The sequence below is a fragment of the Lonchura striata genome, chromosome 6 (genome assembly GCF_046129695.1).
Source record: "Lonchura striata isolate bLonStr1 chromosome 6, bLonStr1.mat, whole genome shotgun sequence".
In the NCBI taxonomy this organism is placed as follows: Eukaryota; Metazoa; Chordata; class Aves; order Passeriformes; family Estrildidae; genus Lonchura; species Lonchura striata.
In genome coordinates this window covers 67,126,132-67,145,492 of record NC_134608.1, presented here as the reverse complement: position 1 = coordinate 67,145,492, position 19,361 = coordinate 67,126,132, and the positions used below count along the sequence as shown (strand labels likewise).

Genomic DNA, 19,361 nt, shown 5'->3' with positions numbered 1-19,361 from the left:
GGTATTTTATTGCAGTGCTGGACACATGTGGAATCATTTCCAAATACATGTGCAAGGAGTTGCAGATTCCTGCTTTCTATTTATACAGGAAAGGTTTTACATATCCAAGCTGTTTCTAAGGACACATAATACATAATCATTACCTGCCCGCTTTGTATTATAATCAGCTGAATATCCATTACGGCTGTGCAATCGTGTTTCCTTAACTGGGTCTTTGGGATTTTGAAATAAGGGAGTGGGTGTAAGGGAGGAAGAAAGCTGTCTTCCTCAAGGTAAACTCTTCACCCATGGCCAGTTTGCAGGACTTTTTGATCTGCTGATCACGGTAGCGTCTCCTAACTGCTGATTATTCTTAAGGCAAGATATTTCTATGGTCTCAGCTCCTTCACAATTCCTACATCTATCCCTGTCACTCCTAGCTTTACTTTTCTAATATATTTGCTACTCTTTAACTAAGGCATGTGATTTTTGCTAGCAATTTGGCTTCTTAACTAATTTTAAAATCTTAACTAAAATATGTAATCTTCTACTATCTCAGTTATATTCCCAGCTGTCCCCTTGACTCATCCACAGTTTTCAATTATCCTAAATACTTTTCCAGCTGACCCCTTGGCTCATTACGATGAGATTGGAGCTTCTCAGAAACCACTTCCTACACTTGGGACACTCATAGGGCCTCTTCCTGGTGTGAATCTTGTGGTGCTGATGAACTTGGAGATCCACCCAAAGCCCTTCCCACACTCCCCACACTTGTAGGGCTGATTGATTCCCCATCTGGATCACCTGGTGCCAGATCAGGTCTGATCTCCGGAGCTCCAGCTGAAGCCCTTCCCACATTCCAAGCGCTTGTGGAGCTTCTGACCGCCATGAGTCATCTCCACCATCTCTGAGTGCCAAATGGATCTCTGGCTGCCTTCTAGGCACAGAGGGGCTCTTACCTCCTCACAACTCCCAGGGCTGGGTTTGCAGCCCCTCCTTGTGTGGGATCTCCAGGGCTTTTCCTCCCCATTGGGTTCCCATGCTGTGGAGCTGCTCAAAACAGCCTCAAAACAGAGGTTCTGAGCAGCGATTTGTCCTCCCAGGTCTCTGTCTGCAGCTCAGTGCCTGGGGTAAGGAAAGAAAAGAAGAGGAAGGAATGTGGAAGGAAGAAGGATAGAATGAGAAGAGGAAGGAGGGTGGACAAGGAGAGGATGGGATTTGCCTCCATGCCAGAGGGAAGGGGAAGGAGATCCCACCAATTCATCCCTGGCAGGACAGCGTTGGCAGCAGCGCTGTCCTGCAGCCAGGGGCAATGTTGGCCTGATAGGTGGAGCAGAGGAGAGGGGGAAAGGGGCAGTGACTTCCTCCTCACCTGCCTCAGTGTTCCATGCTATCTTCCTTTTCCTCACAGCCTCCACCAGCTCCACCTGCACAAAGGTTGGGATGCACAAATCCTGGCTTGGGAAAAACAAAGGGTGAGCACCTTGGTCCTGCTGCCCAAGTCCAGCTCGAGAAGTCACCACCCTGTTCACAGTTGGATGGGCCCAGACTCTGCTCATCTCCAGAGTCCCCCACTCCTCCAGGCTGCTGGGATCCCCCAGCTCCAGGATTGGCCATTGCTGCTCTCCCCACTCCGATGCCAATTGGAACCCCAAAACCAATGTCCCCCCCAAACTGTTACCACTGCCCCAGCCAGTACAGAGATCGCTACAGGAACCCTTCACAAGTCTCCAAAGGGGCATCTGCGTCTCACCTTTGGGGCAATGCAAGATCCAAATATCCCTTTCCCTGCAAAAAAAACTGCCAGAAACTCCCCAATAGATTTGGGGTGAGCTCCACCTCCCCACTTACCTGCAGGATCTGGGGGAGTAAATGCTGCCATGACCAGGGGAGCTGCAGACTCGGCAGAAGGGCAGGCAAACCGTGTGGATCTGCTGCGTTTCCTCCTCTTCCTCCTCCTGTTCCTGTTCCTTCTTTTCCCTAACCTCCTCCTCATCTCTCTCTCCTCTTCCTACTGCTCCTCCTCCCTGACCACCCCAGATCCCCCTTTCCTACCCACCTCTCCCCCATGGCTGCAGCACCAGCGTTTGGGTAGAGGGAACCTCCCATGAGCCCCCCAGGTATGGGCAGGGGGCTTGGGGACCCACCCAGTGCAGATCCATTCCCCCTCCCAGAGCCTCACGGAAATCACTCCAGGGATCAAGCGATGGGGACACTAAGGGATCCCCATGGAACCACCCATTTTTGATCCCATCCCCACCCTTCCCTCCCCACTCCCATTGTTCCCCCAACCCAAAGACCCCTCCCAACTCAATCTGAGGGTCCCATTCCTCTCCTGGTTGGAATCCTCTTTTCCCCTGCTCTCCCACCCCTTCCCCATTGTGCCTCCAGCTCTACCTCTCACCCCTGGGCTTGGATTTGGGGATCCAGGCCCCTCCTGTTCAGTTTGGGGATCACATCCCCCCTTTCCCTCAATTCAGGCAGCTCCTGGAAGCTTTTTCCTGGGAGGAATCCCTGAGTTTTGGGACTTTTAGGATGTAGCTTAGGAGAACAGCTCTGGTGGGCTTTCCCCTCCCTGTTGTGGCCCCTCAGCTGTTCCCGACACCCTGGGGGTGTTGGGATTTCCCTCCTAGGGACAAGGACGTTCATCCCTTTCCAGGAGCCCAATGCCCAGCTGGGGCTCCAGGTCAGGGGTCCTTGAGCAGCTGCCCCAGAACCTCCACCAGGTTCTCCCAGCGCAACCGGAGCCGCTCGGCCTGGGCTCCCCAAAGGCCTCAGCAAGGTCCAAGTCCTGCCCAGGAACCCTCAACTCCCTCAAACCCAGCATCCCACTCATCCCCTGCAAGTTCCTCCCATGGCACCGGCCATGGCCATGTCCCCACTTGTCACTGGCCATGTCCCACCATGTCCTCACCCATGGCTGTCTCCCCACCATGTTTCCATCCCTGTCACTGTCCCCCATGTCTCCATCCATGCCTGTGTCTCCCCATGTCCCTAGGGATGGCCCTGTCCCCCTCCATGTCCATTCGTGCCCATGTCACTCTCCATGTCTAATGCTTTTTCTCTTTTTGAGCCTGGTCTTATAAGCTCTCAGAGATAAGCATTATACCCTTGATAGCTCAGCTACCTCAGGTGGCATAAAACAAGCAGGATGGCTCATGTGACAGTGTTGGGAATAAAAAGTTTTAATAAAACGCAAAAATAAAAAAGCTTTTTACAGAGAAAAGCCAAGTCAGGGCAAGAGGTTCTTGCTCTTGCTAAAACACTTCACAAAAGCAATTAACTTCTTTTGTTCTCTTCTTTTCTAGGGAATTGCTTAGGTGGGACTTTTTTGCTCCTGTCCAATTAGCTACCCTTAAGTTTGAGGTGAAGTCCCCAAGGTCCTATGAGGTGTCTTTCAACCAAATTGAGGAGAGAAACACCTGGCCTTTTGTCCTTTTTAAGGGAACAAAAGGTTAACTTGTTTACTCTGTCAACAGAGGGCACATTCTTACACGTGTCCCACCATGTCTGTGTCCTACCATGACCACATCCACTAACTTAGTTCAATGTCTATTTTTACTTCAATATTGGATATTTTAAAGGGATAAAGAGAAATGAAAACAAAATCAAGGCCAAAAGAAAAAGACTTCCATGTCCATGCCGGCTGAGGATCCACGTGATTGGGTGGAGGGAAGAACCTTTTTGGTGGAGTTTCTAACCCACTGTCTCCAAAATCTTGGTCTTTTCCCCAGTTTTTCCACCATCTGGCTGCAGAAGACACCCTTGGGCAAAAGGAAATCAAAATCGTGGAATCCCTGAAGTTGGAAAAGACCTTGTCCTGGTTCAGAGCAAATTTGGGAGAGAACCTCCAAAGGGATTCCTCTGGAAAGCAGATTCAATTGGCTCCTCCCCCAGCCAGTTTGGGAAAAGTATCTCCTTGGAGAACAGTGGAAAAAACTGTTTTTTAAAGAATAAAACCTAAACAATATTAAACAATAAAACCTCTTGCTGCTCTAAAAGAGAGACAAACTCAGGAAGTCCCTCCGTGGGTTGTAGCTCAGCTCACTCAGTCTCTTATCAGTCCCTCCGGTGCTGTAAATGCCACAGTCCAGGCGTGGCCCGCTGGGCCACAGGTGTGAGCTGCCGGTGCTCTTCTGGGTGTTCAGGCCAGAGCAGGTTTAAACAGGTCCAAAGAAAAGGGAAAAGCAGCCACAGTCCAGGGACCTTCTCTGCCACAGCTAGCTAAAACTAATTAACAGCAAAGGAGAGATCTGTACCTCTGTCTGTCCATCTGCAGACAACCTGGCCCAGGAGCAGGAATGTGGAGGAGTGAGTGCAGTTTCTGAAAACAAACTCTGCCCTTCTCTCCCTCCTTTGCTCTCGGAACAAGTCTTAAAGGTGCAAAAATTATAATTCACTATAAACAGAACAGACAACTGGAGATACAAACATCATATAGTCAACCTAGGACATACCTCCAAGACCATTCAGTATTCCTTGAGGCCACCAGAAGATAGGATTGAATGCAAAAGGTTTTATGGAGTTGGAAGTCATTAAATCTGCTCTCCCCAAGGAATTCTCATTGTTGGTCTGTGCCCCAATGGATGTTCCTGCCACTGGGTTTATCTAGGTGCCCACAGGGAACGAGGAAGATGTGGAGCCTCCCAGTCAAGAGTCTTCCCAACACAGATAACCAGGCCCATAGATCACCAAGACTGCCCAATGAAGGTCACTGAGGATCATCCAACGTGGATCCTCCCATAGGGAATGGAGCTGGGAGGAGCATAAGAAGCTCTTCCCACCCTTGGGGAGCTCACAGGGCTTCCCCCCTTAGTGGCGCCTCCTTTGGTGTTTGATCAAGGCTGATCTCTGTGAGAAGCTCTTCCCACACTTCCCACACTCGTAGGGCCTCTCCCCAGTGTGGATGCGCCGGTGCACAGTGAGATTGGAGTTGTGCTTGAAGCCCTTCCCGCAGTCGGGGCAGCGGAACGGCCTCTCCTCGGTGTGACTCCGCTGATGTACGAGGAGACTGGAGCTGATCCGAAACCTCTTCCCACACTGGGAACACTCGTAGGGCTTCTCCCCGCTGTGGATGCGCTGGTGCTTTCTCAGGTCTGAGTGCCACCCATAGCTCTTCCCACATTCCAAGCAGGTGTAGGGCCGTTCCCCAGTGTGGATCACCTGGTGCCGAATCAGGGCTGAGCTTTCTCTGAAACTCTTCCCACATTCCCCACACTTGTAGGGCTTTTCCCCAGTATGGATCTTTTTGTGTTCTGTAAGCTGGGAGTTGAGGCTGAAACTCATCCCACACACCCCACACTCGTAGGGCTTTTCTCCAGTGTGGATCCTCTCGTGTCTCCTCAGGCCAGAGCTGTGCCTGAAGCTCTTCCCACATTCCCCACACTCATAGGGTTTTTCCCCAGTGTGGATCCTCTGGTGTTGCATCAGGTGGCCCTTCTGGCTGAAGCTCATCCCACATTTCCCACACTCAAAGGGCTTTTCCCCAGTGTGGATTACCGAGTGCTGCATCAGGCTGCTCCTCTGGCTGAAGCTCTTTCCACATTCCCCACACTCAAAGGGCTTTTCCCCAGTGTGGATCCTCTGATGTTGGATCAGAATGGAGTTCTGGCTGAAGCTCCTCCCACACTCCCCACACTCAAAGTGCCTCTCCCCGGTGTGGAATCTCTGGTGAAGTCTCAGGCTGGAGCTCCAGCGGAAACGCTTCCCACATTCCTCACACTCGTAGGGCCTCTCCCCAGTGTGGATCCTCTGGTGCTCGATCAGGTGGGAGCTCCGGCTGAAACCCTTCCCACATTCCAAGCACTTGTGGGGCTTCTCCCTGCCACGAGGTTTCTCCACCAGCTCTGAGCTCTGGCTGGATCTCTGCCCGCCTTCCTGGCTCAGGGGGGCTCTTTCCTCCCCGCAACTCCCTGGGCTGGGTTTGCTGCCACTCCTTGTGCGGGATCTCCAGGGCTTTTCCTCCTCCTCCATTTCCTCCATTTTCATTCCTCCCCGGGAATGAAAAATCCTGGTCTGGGGGAAAAAAAAAGAACAGAGCATCTTGGACTGGGAGTTCCTCCTGTCCCCACTTCATCTCACAAAGTCATTGGGCATCGTGTGTCTATAAGAACCTCCAAAACACCAAGGTTCAGCATAAAAATCCTCCAAACTTTTAAGACACAGATCAAAACCTCCCCAAACATCAAGATTCAGCAAAAAATTCCTCCAAAACATAAAGATTCAGCCCCTAAAAAAAAATAAAGCACCAACATTCAGCCCTGGGGCTGCAGCACAGAGGGGACACCCTGCTCCAGGGGGGATGTCCCACAAACGGGGGACCCCATGGAAGGAACCACAGGAAAGTGTCTTTACAAACAGATGCTCTGAAGCTGCTCAGAGATAGGGCCAGGCAACTTTTTTATGTAAGGAAGTGACAGGAGAAGACATCGGTTTCAGAAAATTTTATTAATTGATGACACAGACTGCTGCTCAGCCAAGGTCCTGCTCTATTCATGAACTTCCAGAAGAACAACAAAGACTTAACAGAGCCATGAATATCGTTTGCTATATGAAAGTGGGGTGCATATTAATGGTGTATGTAGTAGGTGGACTGGGATATCGGTAGCTCTCAAGTACTTCAGCCAATGAGGAAAGAGAGAGTGAGATGTGGCCAGGAGAATTAGGATGAAAAGGAGGGCTGTGTCCTTCAACAATTGGAGAGATCCCATGGGAAATGTCCCATGGCCTCTCCCAGTTTTAGAAATGAAATTAGTTTTACAGTACTCCTCTGTATTCTTTGTGGACAGAATCGTCTGGTGATGTCAATTTTCCTGCAAACCCTGGGGTTCATCCCAAATTCCTTCCACCCTCCGGGGCGGGCAGGGAGTGCAGCTGAAGGTGCCTCACCCACTTTGGGTGATCGGCTCCCTTGGCTGGCGGCAGCACCGGGGATTGATTGGGGACCCGGGAGTGACCAGGAGACAGGCGAGTGACACATCAGGGGGTCTGTGAAGAGTCAGCAGGGAGAGAGCACTGAAAATCTCATCAGTGAGTGCCCTGGGATCTTTGGGGACTGAACATGGCAGGGCACCCATGGAGGGGAGAAAAGGGAAAGCCAGGGAGGGGTCCTGGCCAAAGGGATGATTATCGCAAAATGTCTCTGAAGGGTCCCCTGGGAGAATGCTGAGGTAGTTTGCATATTCCCCCAGAGGTAATTAAGGACATGAACACCCAGGGGGGTAATAAGGGAAGGGGAGAAGGGATTTGGACAACAGGGGATGGATGGGGTTGGTGTGCTGGGAAGGGATCGGGTGAAGAGGAGTGTGCAGGAATATGGTTCAGGCAAGAAGCAGCAGGAGGAATCTGTGGTAAGAAAAAGGATGATGGAAAAGAGGAGAAAGAGAAAAATACAGAGGACTGAGATGTTTTCCAGCAGGGTCTTATCCTCACATTTGCCAGCTGATCCAGATCCTTTCCATCCCCGGTTTCCAGGAGAGGAAAAGCAGGAGGTCAGGATGCCAGGGGTTTCTCTGCGCTGGCAGCGGCAGCACCGGGCGCAGAGGTGCGGCACCGGGAGCACGGGCTGGGGCCTGTGGGGAGCTGCGGGGCCGGGCCGGGGCTGTGGGGCAGCCGGGGCTCAGCGCCGGGCGCTGCCTGACCCCACCAGCCCCGGGCAGGGCCGGCAGTGGCCCCCGGCCCCCAGGAGGCTGCGGGACGCCCCGGCCGCTGCCCGGCCCCGGGGAGCTGCCGGCCCTGCCCGCCGGGGGGGCCGCCTTTGGACACTGCGGCAGGACAGGCACCGGCTCTGCCACACGGGCTGGGCAGGGACCCTGAGCACAACGGGGAACACAAAGGAACAGCTGGGAAATGCAGAGTGCACATGAAGGATCAGGATTTGCTGTTCAGGATTTGCTTTGGGTCCCTGCAGAAAGGAAAGGTTTTGCAGAAAGCTCAGCAGCTCTCAGAGGATGAGCACCCACAGGCAGTGACCGGGGCTGCAGGAGTGGCACAAGAAGGCCTGCAGCACTTGGGCACAAGGGCACAGCAGCTGAAGGCAAGAAGGGATGAGCAAAAGGCCAAGCTGAAGGCAAAGGCCATGGCAGAGTTCCCACAGCCCCTGAGGGATCAACCCCAGGGCCCAAGGGGGCCCCAGCACCCAGGGGATGACGGGGTCGGCCACAAGCACCTGGCAGAGGCATTGCCCTCCTGGCCAGGGCAGAGCCCACCCAAACAGCCCCTGGGAAGGAGTCAGGGCTCCAGCTGCAGCCCACAAGGACACTGCAAGCACAGACAGCAGCACCCTCAGCAGGAGCAAGTCCACCCCTGCATGGACATGGATTGGCAGGGCTCTCTGAGCTCCCATCCCACCGGGGACCCACCACACTGGAGCCCTGGAGAACATTCAGGCTGGGTCTGCATCCAGAGGAGGCCTCTCCTGATGGACACAGGGGCCTCTCCATCCACTTGGAATCTTACACCTAAGGGGGGAAAATTGTAAAGGAATGTTTTCATTATTAAGGGAATAAATGGCAAAGCTGAACTGGTATCAATCACTTGTTCAATCACTGTTAGGAGCTGTGGGGGTAGGTTTGAAATAAACTAATTTCTTTTTCTTCCTACTCTGATTGTAATTGACTAGGAATGAATTTGATGGTGGCATTGTAATATTGTAAAAGGTGATACAGAGGCTATTGCTGCTGTACCTTTGTGTCAAATGTCTGGGAAGGCCTGTGCTGAAGGGAACCCAGAGGTGTGGGCAGCCCCAGGGGGAAAATTTGATGTGGAGCCTCTCCAAATTACTTGGAAGCAACCAGGACAAGTGGTGTCTAAAAGCAACACCCTGTTCCAGGGGAGGGAAGGAAGGGCTCACAGCCTGGTATGGAGTCCCTGCTAAAGGCAGTGCTTTTGGAGCCAGGGATGTCTCCCTACAGCACTCCTATCCTGCCAGTCAGGGAATCAGATGGCTCCAATGAGGAGGACAAGAACAAGTGGTAGACAAAGCCCCAGTGAAATGGCTGAATTTCCTGGCTAAAAATATCTTTTGAGTGTTGGGGAAAAAAAAAAACAAATGGTAAATGGTGGAGAAAAAGGTTAAATATTTGGGAAATACTGGGACTGAAGATTCCTGGTGAATTGACCCAGAGAGGCACTGGGCAATCTCAGAAGTAACATTTCCCTGGACCAAAAAGGAGCTGAGACAATTTTGAGGATAAATAGGGAATTACACAGCCTGGATTGAGGATTCTCTGTTCCAGCCAGAACACTGTAGGACTTTTTAACCTCAGACAGCCTCCATGCTGTGGTATGGACAGGAGAAAGAGAGCAAAACTTGAGAAAATGAACAACCAAAAATACTGATGCCTTAGCTCTGTCTCTTCCAGACTCAGAAAAGAAATTGGAATTGTAGGTGAATGTTAAACAGGGCCATGCCAAAGGAATTCTTGGGCCAAAATGTTTCACCCAGTGGCCAGAGTGGCCTCATTGCCTGCAGAATTGTGCAGCCACAGCTTCAGCGGGGACCCAGGACCAAAACCTGATGACAACAGGATCTCCAACTGTTCCAGTCTGCCATCAAGTTCAAGCTTTGATAACCAAAAGAACCTCGCAGTGGATGAGCAGTGCTCGGTTATTACAGTGTGAAGCTTGTTCAGTGGCACAGGAGGGTTCAGAACTGAGGACAGGGGAAGGGTTTAACCCAGCCTCCTGTTTGAACAGCCCACAGAGGGGCTGGGAAGAAACCCAGCACTGCATTCAAGTGACACAGCTCCAGACCCAGCCTGGGGGAGATTCAGGAGACATTGCCTGGCCTGAGGCAGAAAATGTGTTTCTGGATGGCTCTTCAAGGGCAGCAGAAGGGAAAAGAGTTCCAAGACACGCTGTTATTGAGGAAAGGGTATCAGACAAAGCGCAGGTTACCCCCATGGTCAGCTCAACTGGCACAGCTGTGTGTGCTTGTAAGAGCCTGGCACTGAAATGCCCTGAGCAGGAAGGCTTCAATATCTTCTGGTGACACCATCTCACCTAACAGGGGGGCAAAAGCAATTCTGACTGCTCAGCAACCACTGGATCACTTACTAAGGCATTTCTAAAAGACATCATTCCAATAAAAGGGACTGTGGAAGCCATAGACTCAGAGAGCAGAACTAATTTTGCAGGAGAGTTCCTCCAGGGGGTTATGGCAGCTTTAGGAATACAAATGGGACCTCCAGAACCCCTGGCACCCCCAGAGCTCAGGCTGGGTACAAAGAATGAATGGGGATAAAAAGAAACACCTTTAGAAGCTGGGGATTAGATAGTAATAGTTTCAGCAAGTTTTAGAATGGATTTTCTCAGTGAAGATGGAGTCTCCAGCACCCTAACTTTTGGCTATTTATGGAGAAGGCACTGCACATAACAGCTGAGGCTTCCAAAGTGGCTCAAAGTGCAGATGTCTGTTTAGAATGGTGAAGGACATAGGTATGATTCACTAGTAACTTTCAAATACCTGCTCTAAAGCTGGAGTTACTCAAAGAAGAGAGAACTACTTCAACACTTGTAAAGAAGCACCATTATTTCCAAATCTAATTTTCACATGTAGCTGAATTTTTCAAGAATTGTGTTTTTTATCATACTATGAGTGCAAAACAATCTATAAGAAGTGTTTAAAAACAGATTGTTAACAGGAAAAAGTGATCAAAAGATCTATTTCCTCTTGTATTAACAACTGAAATATGACTGAAGAAGGGATCATCTCTGCAGTCCCCTGAACCAAACTCACAACTTCTTTAACAGCATGCTCAAAGTTTTCTATACTTCAAGCTTTTCTAGAAAATTCACTTTCTTAATTTCTGCTGTTTCTGTAGCCCCAGACCCTGTATACTTTATACCAGCTGCATTCTACAGAAGGGATACCCAACTGAGGATACAAATTGCCTGCTGAATGGCCTTCTCTGACTCCATGCTGTTACTTTTGGCCTCAGATGGCACAGAAAATGCTCTCCAGTTGACTTGCTTCCAAATGCCAAAAAACCCCAACCCCCAAACTTTTAAACATAAAACAGAAGGAAAGCTTAATTATTTGAGTTAAAATAGCACTGCAAAACAGTTATTCACAAATATAGCAATAAAAGTGTTATAAAAGATGTGCCTCCTGATACATAAAGATATCCTGAAGAATGATTTTGTATTGTTTATATACATTCAAAATTAGTTTTCATCTTTTTTACTGAAAACTGCGTTTTCATAGACAAACAGAATTTTTTCCTATAACTGGATATCTGCCTGGCAGACATAAATGTTTCTGTCAAATTCACCATTCTGCCATGGATATCAGAAGACATCTTGGAGTGACAGGGACAGGGTTTTGCTTCCTTTATTAATGTTTCCATTCTTTGGTTCTCACGTGACCTGTGTCATTTCTTTATTTAAATTCAGAAGCTCTTGCCAGAATACACTTTCAACTTTGTTTGTAGTCGCAATGCAAGAGGTCTTCAACTCTTGCTTTAATTTGGGACAGGATTTATTTCTTCTTGTAACTGAAGACTAATGACAGACATCACCTTCCTCATTTCTCCTGAAGTAATGCCTCAATTCTCTGTCTGGGTTAGCTGGCTAAATTATTTCCTTTCTAAATAGTCAGGTTCTGCTGTGTATAGAGAACTGTGACTTTCAGTGCTTAATATAAGCAAGCACTGAGAGGAGGGATGTACTGAGAAGACGATTTTCTGCGAGATACATATAATACCCTTTCTGCTCCATGTGTTCCTGCTGCAGCCTCAGTTGAGCTGCAGGTCCAGATTTTGATAAGGATTTAAAAAATGTTTGGCACCACTTAGGATCGATTAGACTAGCAATGTCCAGAGGTTTAGAAATTGCATCCTGTAGAAAAGGAGTTTTTCCTCAAAAGCCTGTAAAATGTACAGGGTCACATAGACCAGAAACCTGATCTTTCCCTTATGTCAAAATGGCTCCTAGCTAAATTTCTGGGACCCTCTATGTTAAAATAAGAGAGGTTTGTCAAAGTAAAGCTAATAGTGGCAAAATTCCTTAGCCCAACAAATCAATTGAAATGTCAAGTGCAAATTAAGGATCAGAAAGGAGAGAAAGAAAATAAGAGGTAAAAATAGTCTAACAGAGGCTCCTGACTTAATCATATCAACAGCTGAAGTTAAAAGGTTAGCAGAGGTTGATCTGACTGTTAATGTTTTCTCATCATTTTGTTTATGAGAAAGAAGAAGGGAAGAAGCCTTCCATCCCTGGTATCAGGTTAAGTTCCTCTGCTTGAGTGGAACAACTCAGTACTCCAAATATAAAAGCTCCAAAGAAGCTCACACAAAGATGTTTGTCTCGAACTGTAATTGGAGTAGATCCATTTGTTTGTGTAATTGCCACCATGGTGGAAATCTGTGCTTCTCTATTTGTGCAACTGCAAATATTTTCTAGGAATGAACCATCTGAATTTTAATATCCCATAGATTCAGTGCAATACAGCATATTACAATATCTTGACCTTTTCAGTGTTCCATAAATTGATTGTCTGGTTGTTCCTGTCCCCCCTCGTTTACAGGCCTGGAAACCTTAGAAGAAGAGGTAACATGGCTATCTCTGAGTCGTATCTTTTATATTTATCAGCATTTCCAGAATCACACTTCTAGTGTCTTGAAGGCTTGACAGAAGTTACATACTGTGTGCCTGAGGTGCAGTAGCATATAAAATCATGCCAGAAAAGGCAGGGATGAGTGCCACAGGCGGGCTCACAAGGTTCACCACAGGTGGTCCTGTTGAAGGTCACATTGGTTGACCAGCATTGTTATAAAATTGTGATCTCTCCAGTGAGTTATTCTGACAGCCAGATAAACCTCCAGCTAAATAAATATCATGGGCAACCTTCAACCAACCAAATGTAACTGTTTAATTAATGTGCTTTTCCTAAGTAAATTAAAAAGGAGAGGAAAAAGGCTTCTGGTCTTTAAAGGATGCATAAAGCAGAAAATGAAAGATCTGAATATGAAAGGGAGAGAATCCTCTTAAAGCTGAGGATACAGTGGTAAGAAAAATTATTATTCATTTGCAGACATCACCTCAAACTGATGGACTAGTGAAAAGAAGATACAAATTTTAATAACAGCAAATGTTGGAGTAAGATGCAGAGAAAGAGCAATTGCCACTTTTTCATTACTTGTCTTCCATCAAAGAAGGGAGAGGGGAAATTCACATTTGGTAGCGTTTATTACAATTATTATGCCCTCAAAAAAAAGAAAAAAAAAAAAAAGCCGCCAACCCCAAAATTATAGAACAAAACAGAAATGCTCTGAGGTGGCTCAAATTCTTCCTCTGAGACTAAATGCAGATATTTTTTCTCAAGATGCTTTTTCACTTCCAGATGTGCCTTCAGGTCCAACATGTGCCTTGAGGTAAATTCCTCTGCCTAGTGAGTGTGCAGCTGAAGAGGCTATTACTGTTTTGGTAGCTTCCTACAAGCATAGCTCAAGCCATCTCATCTGCCCCTTCCAGCAGCAGCAGAAAGAGGTGTTGAGGTGTTTTGTCTCAAGCGCTGAACAGAACAGGATGCAGATGACATGCATCACCATTTGAAGTCTCACATCCAGTCTGGGGTAGGGGGAGTGCTGTGTGGCTGTGAGACAAACTACATAAGAGAGCCTGAAACGCAAAAAAAGACTTCAGTTCCTTTCTTCTCTGCATCGGGGCCATGATGAGTTCCATGACCGGGCTGGGACGGCAGGCGGGGCTGGCCTGTGATGCGCTCTGGGCTCTGTGACAGCACAGGGGCCGTGTCACAATGGGGGCAACTATAAAAGGCCCCAGGCCGGTGCCTCTGCCCCAGTAGAGCCTCGGCAAGCGGTGAGTGCACAGCAGAGGGGAGAGGGGGCTGGAGGAGGGCTGGGACAGGAGCGCCGGTCCCCGGGGCTGCCCCGTCTCCAGGGCCCAGCGCCGGGCGCAGCGCCTTGCTGGGGGCGCGGGGCGTGCGGGGCAGCGGTGCAGCCTTGCCAGCTGCCGGGGGCCCTTTCCTTCCTGCCACCACATCCCTGCCGCTCCTGCCCCTCACTGTCTCCATTCCGGCCCCACTGAGCCCCTCCTGTGTGTCCTCCTGCAGACCATGGCTTTACTGTCACTGCTGTTTGTGCTTGTGCAAAGCCTGATCCAGTACCCCCAGCCAGCTGGGGATGGGCTGGATGAGGCCACGCACCAGAGAATGCGGGAGCGTCAGGAGCTGCTGGAGCGTGAGATGGCCCGGCTGATGCAGGAGCTGGAGCAGGGGCCCCTGCAGCAGCAGGATGAGGGCTGGGGAGCCATGCTCTTTGGTGCCCTGCAGCAGTGGCCATTCTGGGTTCTTGCTGGCATCCTGCTCCTCTTGGGCCTGTGGCTGGGCTGCAGGAGAAGGAGCTGTGAGGCCAGCAGCAGCAGCAGCAAGGACCAGAGCTCCCGCAAGACCTTGGGAGATGAGAGAATAACTGAACAGGAAGAAGACACCGCTGATCCAGAGGAAGGTGAAGAAGACAGAGATATGACTCTGGAGGCAGAAAACAGCAGCACTGAAGATGACAGAGAAGGCAGTCCTGTGGCTGCGGATGATGGCAACAAGGATGATGCCACTGAAGACAATTATGATGTGAAGATGAAGGAGGACAGCGATGTCAACAGTGGCAATTATGATGTGAAGGAAGACAGCGATGTCGACAATGGCTATCACTTAAAGAAAGAAGGACAGAGTGATGGGGATATGCCAGGAGACACTACCACTGAAGGAAATGAAGAAGAACCTGGCAATGTTGCTGGAAATAAAGAAAATCTAGAGAAGCAAATGAAGAAAAAAACAAGAATGTACAGGTGGACCAAGACAAGGACACTGGAAAGGAAGAAGGAGAAGGAAATGAAGAAAAAAACAATAGTGTTACTATAAAGGCAGGCAAAAACACTGATGTAAATGAAGGTGAAGACAATGTAGATGGAACAGAAGAATACATGGATGTGAAGGTGCAGGAAAGCAGATGTGCCAATGACCAAAGAAGTAAAGACTGGACTGGGCAGGAAGATAGCAATCAATGTGGGAATGAAATTGCCCATAGTGGTTTTCCTGCACCTGAGGAAGTAAATAAGGATGTGATAGCAGAAGATGGCAATGATAGAAACAAGGATGAATAACAGGCTGATGTGAATGTGGAGGGAAACAAGAATAATGATAGACAAGAAGAGGAACAAGGTAATGTGGCTGCCAGTGAAAAAGGTGGCAGTGATGGTGGCAGGGAAGAAAATGCCAGTGGTGGAATTGAAAACAGAGAAGACACCCAAGATGCTGGGAATGAGAAGGACATCCTTTTAATGGATGGTATAGAGTGGCCTGTGGAGGACCTGGAGAGAGGCTGCTCAGTGACAGCTGAGCTGATGGAGAGCTTCACGCATGTCTTTGTGTACAGCGTGAGCAATAGCTTTGATCCGGTGCCTCGAGTAGCCATTGGGGTGGGCAGTGCCTTTGAGGGCTGGAGCCCCCATGAGTGGGATGGGGTGTACCGTGTGCTGGTCCCACTGAATCCCCCGCCAGGGCACACCTTCCACCTAGAGCCAAGCAGTGCAGGGCAGACGGCAGCAAGGACCTTCAGCGTCCGTGTGGAGCTGGTGTGCACGTGTGAGAGCGAGCAGCTGGGCGAGAAGCTGTTGTGCCTCCTGCACCACTCGCAGGAGGAGCTGCGGCGGAAGCAGCAGCGCAGCCTCCTGGAGACACTCTGCACCGGCTCCTACCTGGATGTGGAGAAAACCTCCCGCTGGTTCTTCCAGATGGTGAGATGCTCGTGGCTGCATGTGCCTCAGTCATACTCATGGCACTTGGTGTTTCAGCCCTGCAGCCGGTCCTGCCAATTCCAGCTGAGCAGAGGCAAGAGGACCCTGTCGGTGGAGATGCTTTTTGGGGTGCGCCAAGGGGACTCTGACATCTTTGTGGCCAACCAGCCCTTAGAGGCCCAGAAAGGCAACTCCGGTAACCTTGTGAGCAGTCAGCCCGCCAAGGCCAACATCCTCACAAGAACAGCATGGCCTGAGACATTCTCTGTGGCGGAGGCAAAATTCTTCCAGCACATTGCCAGGCAGATACCATGTAAGAGGTTGCACCTGAAATACCTGCAGCTCTTCACCTGCATGCTGAGCGGCACAGGTTTTTCCAACTCTAACTGGAAGACTCTGGTCATGCATGTGTTAAACATCTTACCGCCCGTCTACTGGCGCAGGAAGGAATTTCCACTGTGGCTGTGGGACATCATGGCATACATGCAGCTCTGCCTGAAATGGAAACACCTGGACCATTTTGTTCTAGGCAACGAGAAGCTTCCTGCAGAGATCAGCTTGCCGCCAGCAATGCAAAAGGTTGAGCCACTCACTTCTTTGAGTACCTGGCCTGAGATCCGGATGCCCACAGAAAGGCAATGGAGGCTTATGCTCAGCTGCACTTTCACCTCTGGATGATGCTCTCCAACACTGAGAAGAATTCCCTGCACAAAGCTCTGATGGAGAAGTTCGCAGCCGATTGCTGCAACGTCGACTCTTTGTGATTGTTGTATTTGTCCGTGGCAATCCTGAAGCTGCTTTCCTGCTCCTGTGAAAGGAAGATGGTGCAGCACATGGTTTCGTTGTGCAGACACTTCCGTGAGTGGCCTTGCCCTTCACCTTCCATTTGCAACAGTGCTGTTGCCTAAGTCAAAGAGGCAGAAACTGGCTCCACCTGCACATCCTTGCAGAAGAACAACAGTGAAGCTGATGGAGGTTGCTTGGAATACCTCGAAGACAGCAACCTAGCCTATTAGGGACTTAATGTAGTTATTTAGTGAGTTGTAGTTTTAATTAGACTTGTTTCTTAGCATTCATTCCAGAGGCCCTTTAGTGTTGGCAGTATATAACTATTTTGCAAAGCTACCCTTAGTGTAGAGAAATAGAGTTTAGACTAGATTAGTTTAAACCCTTAGTTTAGAGAATTACCCTTAGTTTAGAGAATTCCCCCAGTTGCTTGTCTGCTTTTAAACAATACTTGAATATCTATGTTTGAGAAACTAATAAAAGAAGTTAAGTTTCTCAAATTGCCTGAAACGCGTCATTCTTTGTACATAACCCTCTATATATTTGAGAATGTCCTTCCTATACCTCTATCTGAAATAAAGACTCTTTGCAAACAGAGATGTTGGATATATTAAGTATGCTGTCTCTTGAGCATTTCCATAGAAATGCTTGAAGTTTGAAGTGAAAATGCCCTGAAATGCCTGAAATTTTGCAGCAGAGTACTCCTGAATTTTTTTAGCAATCTTTGGAAAGATTGCTGAAGTTTTCTTTACACAGTCACTTTTACAACTCCTAGGGAACAATTTAGTCCTAAAAGATTGAGCTACCCTTCAGTAATAGCTGCCCTTCAGCAATATCTACATATATATGTGTGAAGAAATAATAAAAGAAGAAAAATTTCTCAAATTGCCTGAAATCTGTCCTTCTTTTTATTTGACCCACCATTTATAGCAGAAAACAAAACAGGTCCTGATAGAGGCAGCTAATTAAAGGAAGAAGAAGAAGCTTCAACTTCTGAGTAAAAAAACTACAAATGAACACAGTGATAGTTACAGCATGGTCACACTGTCTAAGTGTGCTCTAACCCTTGAGCTGTAGTGCAGCAAATTTGAGTAAAGTAGCAGTGTCTTCCAAAAAACAATCTATTTTCCCTCCATATCCAAACTAAAGCTGTCAATGTACCTGCCATTAAAGCAGCTAGTCACTTACATGGGGCTGCAGGGTAAAACATTGCTTGATCTGCTCAAGTCCCCCAACTTTTTCTGTGGCATTTAAATCCTGAGAAGATATAAATAACCTATCTTTATCAATTTGGCTGATATTTAGCTTTGAGCAGCATACTAATTCATAGTAAGGAGCAAAGTGCAAGAAAAAACACTACAAACAGTAGAAATGAAAATAATATGCAGGAAAAGAAAGGCCAGTCATGAAGCAGGTGAGAGCAGCCACCCCACAGTTTCCTAAAGCCCACAGAGATTTGCTCTAGGTGGCCAATCAAGATTTTTGGTTCTTTGGCATATCTCAATTCTTCCTTGCTTCAGGTGCTCTGTACTTCTCACCTCCTTCCACCAAGGCAGAAATAGGCTGTAATAAGTACTTCAACCCAAATCCTCTCAGTCCCCAAGTATTAGTGAATTACTATCCAAAATAAAAAGGCTGCTTTAACCCCCAGCTTGCTCAATGACAGTGCCTTCAGTCTAAGGAGCAAGGTACACCCAGGAGGATTCACAGCAATGACACAAGGTTCAAATGTCGTCATGGGCAGTCAATCTTCGCTTTGTGCTCTGTGAAGCATGGCCAGTGGGCAGCGATTTAATCTCTTGAGTCACCCCTGGTTAAAAGTGCACTTGTTTCCTCTTCTTTTTTTGTCTTTCAAGGTCTTCCAAGCCAGAAGCAAGGCAGAAGCTCACAGAAATCTTGAGGTAAGAAGCAGTGTCCTTCCAAGGATTCTGACCTTGCTATGGCTCACATAGGAAGCAAATCAGCCCTGCAAAATAGGACTTCTCTGCATTTTCCATGTGGATCAGAATATTCGAAAATAACTGGAAAGCTTGCTCTTTCAGAGCCATGCAGGGCTTAGGCAATTTTTTCCATTAATGTATATTGACACTACTTACCATTTCATTATCTGTTCTCCTTGTAAAATAAGTTGTGTAGCTCTGAATTTGATTTCTACTGCTTATGCTTATTATGGCAGCATGGTTATGTCACAGTGTTTCCAAGAGAAGAGATAATTGTAGAGAAAAAATTATGAGAACAATAGAAACTCCTAGGATGGACAAGCTCTCAGGCTCTGTTTCTTCAGTTCTGGAAATATTTATTATGATTACAGTGCATTAAAGACACAGAATTGTATGAGTATAGGGGAAAATACCCATAAGTACTTTTGTCACCATCTTTAAAAAGCCATTTAAAGTCATCACCATTCAACTCAAACTCTTTAAAATGTTGGTTTGCATATTTTAATTGTTGCTGGCAAGGAAAGTTTAGTGCTCATAATTTTTCTGTAAGGCTGCATCCTGACCACAGCTCATATAATCAATTTTCAGGCTCCTCATAATGTTTTCCTGAAGTATCCAAAGAAAAGAAATGCACCTCATACAGAAATTATGTGAAATACAATCTGACATCAAAATGACCTGAGGTACTGTTATTCCCTAGAAATGAAATAAAATTTAAAACAACATAAAATACTTAAAGTATAGAAATGTTTCTGTATCTGGCAGGGCAAAGTAGCACAACCATCCCAGGAGGCTTGTTCTCATTTTCATTATCACTACTGTATAGTCCACACTTCAGAAAAAATAGCTCTGTAAATTTTGGTTTTGTAGTTTTTAGCTTTAAACAATTCCAGAAAAATT

At 47.9% G+C, this 19,361-nt stretch overlaps 3 protein-coding genes across 3 annotated transcripts in view; 2 read left to right on the top strand and 1 right to left on the bottom strand.

The window, feature by feature from the left end:
• LOC110484395 (uncharacterized) overlaps positions 1 to 19,361 on the top strand; it is a 105,554-nt gene that overhangs the window by 22,397 nt on the left and 63,796 nt on the right. The window contains 1 exon segment of the mRNA XM_077784468.1: positions 10,299 to 10,303. Within this exon segment, the coding sequence (XP_077640594.1) occupies positions 10,299 to 10,303 (5 nt within the window).
• LOC144246425 (uncharacterized) lies at positions 4,747 to 7,439 on the bottom strand. The gene is made up of 3 exons (XM_077783819.1): positions 7,411 to 7,439; positions 5,339 to 5,800; positions 4,747 to 5,254 (listed from the first exon to the last, which is right to left on the bottom strand). Exons 1-3 carry the CDS (start codon positions 7,437 to 7,439, stop codon positions 4,792 to 4,794), a joined length of 954 nt encoding a protein of 317 aa, XP_077639945.1. The 3' UTR covers positions 4,747 to 4,791.
• Positions 13,341 to 16,499, top strand: LOC144246424 (uncharacterized). The gene is given in 5 exon segments (XM_077783818.1): positions 13,341 to 13,352; positions 14,054 to 14,274; positions 14,356 to 14,682; positions 14,745 to 16,324; positions 16,327 to 16,499. Coding segments are annotated over 5 exon segments (2,313 nt in total).